Here is an 11456-nt window from a genome sequence, read left to right as displayed (position 1 = left end):
ATAAATTATATTTTTAGAAATTTAACAATCCACTTACTTTAAATTAATATGTATAATGATAAAAAAGACTGTAATTTTGGACTGAGTGAATACAGAGAGATTTAAAATTTTAATTTTAAAAATATAAAATTATACTAAAATTTAAGAATTAAAATATAATTTACACAATATAAAATATTTTACCGATAAAAATTTAAATATTTTTAAAAGTATTTTAAATATTTTAAATATTTATTTTTCTCTTAAATCGTTGGCTAATAGAATTATGAGCGAAATATTCATTAGCAAAAAGATATTCTGTTTAAACGAATTGATTATATATAATTGATTATATATAAATTTAGATGTTGAATTTTAAAAATATAAAAATTAATAATTTAATTATATTAAAAGTTAAAAATTAAAATATAATTTATACATAAAATATATTGATTAAGATATAAATTTATGAGAAAAAAAAAATTTTGTAAAGAAATGTGTTATTAATTTGTTCTTAAATTGAATACTAAAAAATTTCGCAAATAAAAAAGCAGTGGGTCATGCATGACGTCTTTGAATGGATCAATAATTCATTTACTCAAAAGCTTTTTTAGTTTGACCACTCAGTTCTTTAAAATCTGTACTGTGATGTCATCATTTTGGATACAAGAAAAGTGAGGATGCCCTGCCGGGCATGCAATCAGGGTTTACCTCCATACCACGCTATAACGACTTAAAAATTAAATTGCTATTGAATTTAGAGTTCAGATGGATTTAAAATTGTCAGAATTTGAAGCAAGTTTATTATACATCCTGTTACACCTAATATAATATCATACATGATCACACAAATAATAAAAATATCTAATAATTATATGAATCAAAACTCAATTTGTGCATGCATTATAATTGAAAATATAAAATTCATGCTATAATTCTCATCAAATGCTTTAATATGGCAAACATAACATGACTTAAATTTAGTTTAAACATAACTTATACTTAAAAATTTTTACATAAAAAGATCATGAAACAGGGATTATAAGGAAGAACTTGGGCAAATCACAACTCTAATCCAAAAATTAATACATGTCTATAGTTATACTATTACAACAGGTTATACCAGCAATTCAGCCAACTTCTAGAACTAACTCTGATCTTGCTAACCTGGGGTTAGGGGAAAAGGGATAAGTTACAAGAATCTAGTGAGCAGAACATATAAAAAATAGTTTAATAAACATATGATCGAATGCTTCCCAATACAAACAATTCACATTAATATGGACTTGTCACCAATAACCCTCTACAGATTCCAATAGTATTTGGCCCATGACGGGTGCTCCTCAGGACTTCCTCTTAAACATAAGATAATATAACATATCCATAGTGCTAGGGGAGTAGAATAGGTCTCGACCTGAACTTTCTCTTATATAGTGTCAGGGGCGTAGAATGGGTCTCGACTTGGACTTTCATATCCATCGTAACATATCATAATATACTCGAGCGCTAATGGGTCCAATATCCATCCACAATAATAATAAATTATGTAATGCATCATATTCATGAATTCTAATGCAAAACAATCTAATTATATATACATCGCATCCGTGATGTATGAGCATGCTTAAAAGGTTTGATTTCTTTAAATAATGATTCAGTTTAGTTCTACTCACCTCTAGCTGACGCACGTCTAATACTAAAGCAGTTATCTCACTGCAAGCCTCTGCAGTCTCCCAATTCAAAGTAGAAGAGGCCTCAACTATCATATGTGCCATTTGTGTGCATTGATTCTTATTCTGTAGTTTCTGATATGTCTTTTTAGCATATTCAGATTCGCGGTAGTAACAACAAATGATTCCTCTTGAGTCAAAAGTAGAACCTGTTTTTCCATAATGCTGAGATCCTTTACTACCATTAAAATATCCTCTTTGCCCACCCCTATTATTCTATCTGCCACTGTCATTGCGGCTAACAAGGGCACTAGTGGGGTGTGAAGTAATTGGAAACTCTGTACGCAACACCTTAGTAAACACATCATGTAACGATAATATTTCAAAGTCATAAAGAATTTGAGATTTAGCTGTCTCAAACTTTGGAGAGAGACCTGCAAGAAAGCTTATAACAACTATTTGCTCTCGTTGAACTTGTTGAGTTTTCACATCTGTACTAAAAGGCATCAATACATTAAGCTCTTCGTAAACTCTTTTAAAATCCATAAAATAGAATGTTAAAGTTCTATCATTTTTCTCAACTCGGTAAAATACCATACACACGTTATAAATACGGAAAATATTCCTTTTATCAGAATGTAGAAATTCCAAATAATCTATTAACTCTTTAACAAATTCACAGTAATTAATAAGATTAATCACCTCACTATGAATAAAATTTCGGATCTGCAGAAACAATCGAGTATCATCCCTCATCTAAACTCTACAAGTTTCATCAGTTGGAGGATTCTTGGTAAGATGATCATCAATTTCAATACTTCGTAAATAAATACGGATAGTCTTACTCCAATCCAAAAAATTAGATCCATTTAATTTGTGTTCCGTAATTTTAGTCATCATAGGAATCACATCAGTTACGGTGGTTTTAACTTCAGCCATAAGGACAATCAGCCTAAAGCAATCAAAATAAATACAGAATCAAAAGTAAACAGTACCCGGTGAATAGTGGCTGAATATGAACAGTACCATAAACATCTCCACCCAACACCTGAATGGAAAACGAACCTCAGATCTGACAAGGGAACAATGTGGTGACTCCGGCAATGGTGACCGAGCAGGGATTCGCCTTCACGCACAGGCGCGTGGAACTGCGGTAGATCGTTGTGGCGGCGCGTGAGGCCCACTCGTTGGCCGAATGCCTGTCAGCTCTTCAGGGAAGCTTCGCCGACGCTCTGACGTCCTTCCTAGATGGGCGATGAGATCCAAATATTACTTTTTATGGGTAATTCAAACGAATAGAGCCGTAAATCTCCAAACGAAATTTTAAATCTCTATGGTTGAGACTTTGATATCATATAAAAAAATAATATTTATTGTATATTACAATAGAAATTACAGCCTATTTATACATAAAAGACTGTATCTATATAGAAAAGAAAATTAAGTCTATAATCATACCATTCTAAAATTATGCAACTGACACATTTATAAATATTTATTTTTGAATTAACATATTTACTTTCTATAATTTATAATATTGATGTGATAATTAAAATAAAAAAAAATTGTATATACTCCGATCAAAATAGCATTTCATAGAGCATTCAAACAATTCTAAAAAACGATTGGCATTTTAAAAAGTAAAAGAAAAAATAATAATAAAATTTTATTTTTTAAAATAATATTTTAAGAAACATTTAATTTCTTTAAAAATGTTACTCTAACCAGTGTTTTTAAGAATTAATATTCTGACGTCTCTTGTTACATCTAGGCCTGTGTAGATTTCGGTTTAAACCGAAAAACCGAACCGAACCGAATAATTTCGGTTTTTCGGTTCGGTTAATCGGAATGATCGGTTTGGTTCGGTTAGTATATTTAAAATTATTCGGTTTTCGGTTCGGTTCGGTTTAAACGTGTTAAATAACCGATCAAACCGAAATAACCGATTTCCTACCTAAAGGGCAGTTCTCTCGGTCGAGATGTATATTTTTGTATATTTTTTATTGGAGTTTGACGGTGGTCTCCCTCATCGCTTCTAATTGTCGGCATTTATGGGTTTGTATATGGTCTTGTTTTGGCTTCATTTCCAGGTCGCCGATTTTGCTAGCTTGAGGGTTGTTTCTTCGATATGGTGATGATCCTGTTACTGGGGTTGTGAGAACATGCTTTTGTTTTGCTGGGAGGGCTTTGCATGTTGTTGACGGTGGATTCACAGGGAGTCGTCGATGCGTCCGGTGGTTCATCTCCCTTCGGCCAGTGTTTGCCATGGGCTCTTCCTCAATCACCTCCTGGTTATGCTTTTTTGTTGCTTAGCTGGACGATCTGGATTCTGGGTTCTATGGATGTTTTGGTGCGGTGGATCTTTTCTGTTTGAGACGTTCCTCTTGGATTTCGATTTCGATGCGGCTCTGTTCGGCCTGACAGTGTGAAAGTCGGTGGAGTTTGAATCGAACCGATAAATTTTTAAAAAAAATTGCAGATTTCGGTTTGAATCGAACCGAACCGAACCGAACCAATTTTTATCGGTTCGGTTCGGTTCGGTTATATCATCATAATCGGTTTTTTCGGTTTTTAAAATTTTAACATTTCGGTTTTCGGTTTTTTCGGTTCGGTTCGGTTCGGAACCGAACCGACCGATTGCACAGGCCTAGTTACATCACGCCTAAAAGTAATTATTTAATTGACATTTTTTTGTTGGTGTTTTCTAAAACAAACAATATTTTTATAACTGGTTTGAAAACTACCTTAGTTTTCTAAATGTGTTTTTGATTCACATCCCTAGAAATTCATATATCTCATCTACTATTCTACAAGCTTTGATTCCACTCTACTTTTGGATGAAGAAGATAGTTGAGATGAGTTTTGCCATTTTGGATTTCAAAGTATCAATTCGTTATTTTGATAAGATCAAAATAATTAATAAATAATTTTTAATATTTGAGGCATAAAATTAATATTTTATTAATAAAAATTTAATTAAAATTTCATTTATTTTTTAAAAAAATAAAAAAATAAAATAAATTTACTAAACATCGTAAAAATATGAAAATTAAATATTTTTCCTTAATTTTTTTTTTATTATTTCTCCTTCGTCCCCTTACGTTTTCCATTATGTTTATTGTGCAGGTGTTCTTTAATCTTTGAATCTCAAACTATTGAAAGTCTCTCATTTATCAACGCCGGAAGCATTTTCACTACTAAAAAAATACTTCTCAAAGTATTATTTTAAATGAGATTTGAAAAAAAAAATAGAAAAATATATTTTGTTATTTTCGGCTTTCTTTTTGTTAAACCATGTTACTCAACTATTTACGAGTAATTTCCCGATAAATTTTATAACACCTTTTTAATTCTAATTAAATATTAGTAGAAAAAAAAATTCACCTATGTCGAGTCTATATGGATAATAGTATAAAACGATAATAACATTTATATAAAAATTTTATATTTTTATACTATAGACTTTTGTGACTCGATTCGGATAAAAATTTTTCTTAGCTAGAACCGTAAGTTGACTACTATGCCATGTTTTTAACTGTGCTTTTGTAAGAATATATGCCAACTTAGTGAAATCGCAAGTTGATTACTATGAAGTGTTTGGTTTAGCTTAACTTTAAAATTGAAATGACTTGTTTGTTTATAATAGTATACAAAATTTATAAGCATAAAAAAAGTTAGGGTGATTTCTCCAAATTTTTATATCGTGCCTTTGGCAGGGCTTTCATAGGAATATCAGCCAACTGAACTTTAGATGGAAGGCAGTGAACTTGCAATTCCCCTTTAGCAAATGAATAATGTGAAAACCAATTTTAAAGTAGATGAATGGATTTGAACTTATTTCCTATCATTTATATCCTTAATTAATTTACAAACCTAACTACCATAGCATTTGAAAAATTACATATCAATGCTAAGGCAGTGGTGATGCAAGGCCTTCTTGAGAAGACAATGGATGGAGAGGTTGGTGTCTCTTAGAGAAGCTATAAGTTTCCCTTCTAAAAGAATCTGAAATTCTTTTGATTTGGGATTGAAAACTTTGCTTGGCATAGAGCCTGCGCAACAACAACACTGCTCTTTCCTTGTACTTTAGTACCATAAAGAAAACAAACCTGTGACATAGAAATAAGAAGAAGAGAATAGCCAAATCCCACCACTTGGAATGTCTCGACTTCACTCCTAAATCTGTCTCAAGTATCCTCTCACCTTTGAGCTTTAATTCTCCAGGCACCCATGGTTCGAACTCAAGTCCAATCACATCATTTTTATATTGACCCTATTTATGATCGAGATATTAAAGCAAATATCTACTTAGAAGATCAATAAAACTAGAAACTTAAATCGAGACAAAATGATGCTTAGAAATTTCCGATTTCTTTTGAAAAATTGCTCCCGAAGCTAGTTTAGCTTTACCTGCACAGCCCATGCTGTAACACTGATATAGCTCATTGGGTATTTCCAGAAAACCTTGGGAAGATAAGCCAATGGCCTATAAAGTCCAGATGCAATCGTCAAAAGCATCTGCATTGAAAGACGATAACAACTCATACCATGAGTTCCTCTAAAGAGCATGCAACTGATATATAGAAGTAGAGTTGGAATCTTTTACTTACAATTACAGCAGATGAAACTCCTATACCCATCAAGAAGTTGGGGACAAGTAATGCAACAATCATTGTTATACTCTCCATAGTAGACAGGCAACAGAAGAGATTGATACAAAAATAACAATAGATGGAGAATCCCATATGAAATTTCACCATGTAAAAGATTATAGTTGCAGATGATAGAGTGATCATCACCAAGAAAGGAAAAGATGAGAGGAAATTGGCGAGCACGAACACGCCCTCTCCATAGTGTCCGTTGTATCTTTCATAGTACACTACCTATGCAATTGAACCACATTAAGTAAAAAAGCTAGTTGGAGGATGAGAAATGCTTAAGGCATATGAAAGGCTAAAGATTAAATGGAAAGATTCTGATACTAGCTCTGATCTAACTCATTTGCAAAAGTTAATTCAAGAAGAGATAGTATTCGATATCTTATAAAAACATTATTGTATCTTAAACCGATGTAGATGTAAGGAAGTTTGATATCGTTGTAAGATATATTCTATTTTACCTTCCATTCTTCACTGAGAGAGGGTAAGCCTCCAACGCACAAGCAAAGCAAGAAGTCATAAAAATATGTGTAACATTTAACTCTTGCTAGGATTGATGAATTTGATAAGCCAATATCAAAGAACATAATTCCAGCACCTAGTGCAATTAGGGCACAAAATAGGATTCTTATCCAGTAATATGCTAGATCTCTTGTCATGTTTGTGAATGAACGATTAGTTAATGTGCAGAGCTGCTTCCACCAACTAATGTTGTTCATGTTCGGACCAGGCACAAGCTCTTCCTACATTGGTTTCAAATTTTAAGGTTATAATATGATTGATTATAAGTAACTATTAACTTTGTTCAATGTTGAGTTACTTACAGTATAAAGGGTAAGTTCTCGAATTCGTTTTCTTGTATCTACTGAATATGCAGAATTCTTGTATTTTTGGAAAAGAATTTCTCTGATATCTTCTGTGCTCAAATTGATTTGGGAACTCGAAGGTTCTAGAGATCCCTGCAACACAATTATGTATCAGAAAGTTGTTGTCTTAGTACTATGAAATACAATTTAATTCATGAGATTAATGTTATATGACTACGTACAAGATCTTTTTGTGATCGTAATCGAATCGCAGCTATCTTGTCGAAATCTGAATTGATACACCTAAGAAAGTGATCCGAAGGGTTTCTTCTTGTTGGACAAGGAAATCCAGCCTCAGCAAAGAACTGCATAATATGATAACAAAATCAGCAAATTTCTTATTTTGGAAATAAACACAGAATATAAGATACCCATTGGTCAATTGCAATATTAATGGAAAAAAAAAGAATGGATAACAAAAGAACTGCATAATTACCTTGATGGCTGCATTTGCCTCTCCAAAATAGATGGTTTCTCCACTTGAAAGGAGGCACAAGTCATCAAACAAATCAAAGACGAAACTACTAGGCTGGTGAATAGAACAAATCACTATTCTTCCATCAAGAGCAATGTTTCTCAGAGCTTCAATGACAAAGAAAGCTGAAGCACTATCAAGCCCAGAAGTTGGTTCATCAAGAAACATCACATGAGGCTGTGTTAATATCTCAAGACTAATGCTAAGTCGCCTCTTTTCACCTCCACTTATTCCTCTCAAATGCCAATTTCCAATCTTTTTATCAGCACAATCCTGCAATCCCATCTTCATCATTGTGTCTTCTACTACTGTTTTGATTTCATTCTTTGTATATTTTGCAGGAAGCCTTAACTTTGCTGAGTATGTGAGGGTTTCTGTGACACTCAGAGTCCCCAAGAGAAAATCTTCTTGAGTGACATAAGACTGCAAAATAACTCAGAATCACAAATCTAGGATGAAAATTGAAGAGAAACAAAATGCACAAGGAAAAAAATTGCATATAAAATAATTAATCAAAGTTTACAAATCTATTTTAAATTTCGGAGGTCTTCACCGGACATTTCAGTATACCATCGACTATTTTTCTTTATTTTACAGATTTCTTTTTTAAAATTAAGTATAACTATAAACATATAAATATTTTTACGTTTAAATTTTCTTTTTTTATATAATTTTTTTTTCTCAGAAAGGTTAATAAATTATAATTAAGAATATTAAAAATTACATGAAAATTAAATTAGACTCTTAGTTACTTACAATGTTTTTGCAGCCTATTCTCCTTTGCTTTCCATTCAGCAAAACATTTCCAGACATTATTACATTGGGTGAAAGCCTTCCTGTCAATAAAATGCTAAAAATTATTAATTGTTTTTACAAATTAAAGAAGGAAACTACCTAATTCCATATTGCAATTTAGAAGAATTACACTGCTTTCAAATGTTAAAAAAAATTAATTTTGACGGATATAAAAATTAAATTATTGAATTTTATAAATAAAAGAATATATGTAATTTTAATATAATTCATAGATAAAAAATAATTTATCTTAATTTTAGCTATTAGGTTCAATTTTAACTATTAATTTCAATTAATTTTAACTAAAATTTTTTAATTACCAGTCATGTCGTGTGGATTATTTTTATAACGAGGCTATTAAATAAAAAAAATTATAACTAAAATTAAATATTTTTAATTTATTATAATTATAATTAAAAAAATTAAATTAAATATGGAAGAATTAATAGTAAATTATTATATAGTATTTAAAATTTTATTTGAGTGATAAAATAATCCTTAAATTATATATTTTTATTTCAATAATATTTATATTTATATATTATGAAATACATATAAATATATGATATTTATATGCCACATAGTTTTATTTATAAAATACATATTTATATTATTTTTATATTTTATAAAATATATACTTTTATTTTAACAATATTTATATTTTTATAAAATAAATATTCAACAATATTTATTAATATATACATATATATATTTATTTCAACAATATTTATATGGATAAAAATATTATTGAAATAAAAATATGTATTTTAATCACTATTTTATTTGTTAAATAAAATTTTAGAAATTATTATAATTTACCGTAAAATTTTTAAATTAATTTAATTATCTCAATTATAATTTTGATAAATTAAAAAATATTTACTTTTTATTCTATAAGATTTAAAATTGTGAATATAAATATAAATTAATAAAATATTTAAATTTTTTGTATTCAATAAACCTTTTAAAAAATAATTCACATAATATAAAAGATGTACAAAAATAATTAGTCAAAATTAATTGAAATTAATAAATAAAATTAAAGTAGAATTATTTCATCCATCTACATTTTTATTATTTACCGTAGACGGAATACTGAGCATTAATCACAAGATAAAAATATTTTTTTGTCTGTATATTTATTTTTAAATTTAAATATTACTCTAATTAGAATTTTTTTTATTAATTAAGAATTTTTATGTTAAAAATAAATTTTTTTATTAATTTTTAATAGAAACATAAATGTTGAGTATAATTATAAAAATATTATTAATATAAAATATTTTTATTAAAAAATAATATATAATTTAAAATTTTTATGGACATTATTTTTTTAGAATATAAATATGAGAATTTGTAAATCTTTAATATTTTTTTTAATAAAAGTATTTTTTAAAAAAATAAATATTTCTATTTTTTGATGTGACAGATGACATAGAACTACGCATCGAATAATTGAGCAACAAGTGCCTGTAACCATCTTCATCAATGATAGCTAAGTGTTCAACCAATGACTACGGATCATTAATGCTGGAAACTTTCTCACCTTTGTCCTATTATATTATTTTAAATTTTATTATGCAAAATAAATTAATAATTTATTTTAAAAAAATGTAGAGTTTTTTTTTAAAAAAAAATGTAGTCAATAAAAATGTTTTTTTTTTTAAAAAAAAATTTGGTGAGATTTTATTATTGAAAATAATAAATTTGTACAACTACCTAGTGTTATTCAATTTTTGTGCCTAAAAATAGCAGAAAATATTTTCTAAAACAAAATTCTTTAAAATAATTTCAGTACAGATTAAATAAAATGACAAATTATAAATTAAAATTTAGAGTTTTCCAACTTTATTCATCTATTAAATCTTAATTTTAATTTAATAAAAAAATATCACATGATGATTTGTAGTTTGTTTTGAAATTTATATTTTAATTTATTTTAAAATTAATATTTGAGTTTATATTAAAATATTTTAAATTTCTGTTTGTAGAATGATATCCTAAATTATTATTTTTATAAAAATTAAATAATAATATTTTAAGTAAATTAAAGATTTCGAAGTGAAAAATCAATGAAATAATGGGGTATTTATTTTTTCTAGTAAATATGAATTAATTTAATGAAAATTTATTTTTTTTTCAAAATTTAATATTTTAACTATAAAAACTCACGACCTATACATATATTTTAATGTAATTTTAATATCTTTTATATAAAAATTAAAAAACCCAATTCTAAAGGATTCTAAAACTAATGAAAGAAAGTAAATGCAGATGTCCAAATAAGAAAATGAAAAAAGAACTTCTCCCCTATTTGGAATAAATCATTTATAAGAAAAAAATTATTAAAAAAAAAACAACAACAAAATTATTGATTAAATTATAAAAAATATTAATAAAATAAATTATCGACTATTTATAAAACATTAAATTAATGATAAAATATCTTAAGTATTTTTTTACCTTTTTATAGTTATATATTAATTTTGTTCGTTTAAATTATAATTTTTCAGCTGAAAAAAAAATTAAAATTTTGAAATATGAACTGAAAAAGTAGAGAGAGAGATAGAGTACCAGATAAAGCATCAAGCAAAGTGGATTTGCCAGAACCAGAAGGACCCATAATAGCCATAATTCGACGAGGTAAAGCAAACCCAGTTATTCTATTTAGCAAATTCCTGCAATTTGCAGGCTTCTTCATTAGGAAGCTTTTGTAGTAAGTGTCTGCCATTGTCGTCACTGTCACTTCTTCCCATACCAAATTCTTTAACCCACTATCTTCCATTTCTTCTTCTTCTTCTTCTTTGTTCATCTGCATTGCGCTTTACTCTTCACCACCAGTCTTTATATAGAGAATAATATATATATTTTAAGCACGTGATGATAAACATGTTATGTATTGGTGGGCCAGTCGCCATATGCAGAAGCAGACTTAATAACTAATTTTGATAAATCATAAAAATCTGATAATAATTCATTTAATTTAAATTTTATAATTATTTGTCATTTATAT

At 28.3% G+C, this 11456-nt stretch overlaps 1 protein-coding gene across 1 annotated transcript; it reads right to left on the bottom strand.

Moving 5' to 3' along the window:
- Positions 1–5395: 5395 nt before the first annotated feature.
- Positions 5396–11277, bottom strand: LOC110622679 (ABC transporter G family member 15). The gene is made up of 9 exons (XM_021767274.2): positions 11018–11277; positions 8405–8484; positions 7610–8071; positions 7356–7478; positions 7132–7266; positions 6769–7050; positions 6260–6532; positions 6060–6167; positions 5396–5922 (listed from the first exon to the last, which is right to left on the bottom strand). Exons 1-9 carry the CDS (start codon positions 11259–11261, stop codon positions 5560–5562), a joined length of 2070 nt encoding a protein of 689 aa, XP_021622966.1. The 5' UTR covers positions 11262–11277; the 3' UTR covers positions 5396–5559.
- Between the last annotated feature and the right edge of the window lie 179 nt (positions 11278–11456).

Source organism: Manihot esculenta, chromosome 9 (genome assembly GCF_001659605.2).
Source record: "Manihot esculenta cultivar AM560-2 chromosome 9, M.esculenta_v8, whole genome shotgun sequence".
NCBI classification, from domain to species: Eukaryota; Viridiplantae; Streptophyta; class Magnoliopsida; order Malpighiales; family Euphorbiaceae; genus Manihot; species Manihot esculenta.
Note: the sequence above shows the minus strand (reverse complement) of the source record. Positions and strands in the feature narration are given on the sequence as shown.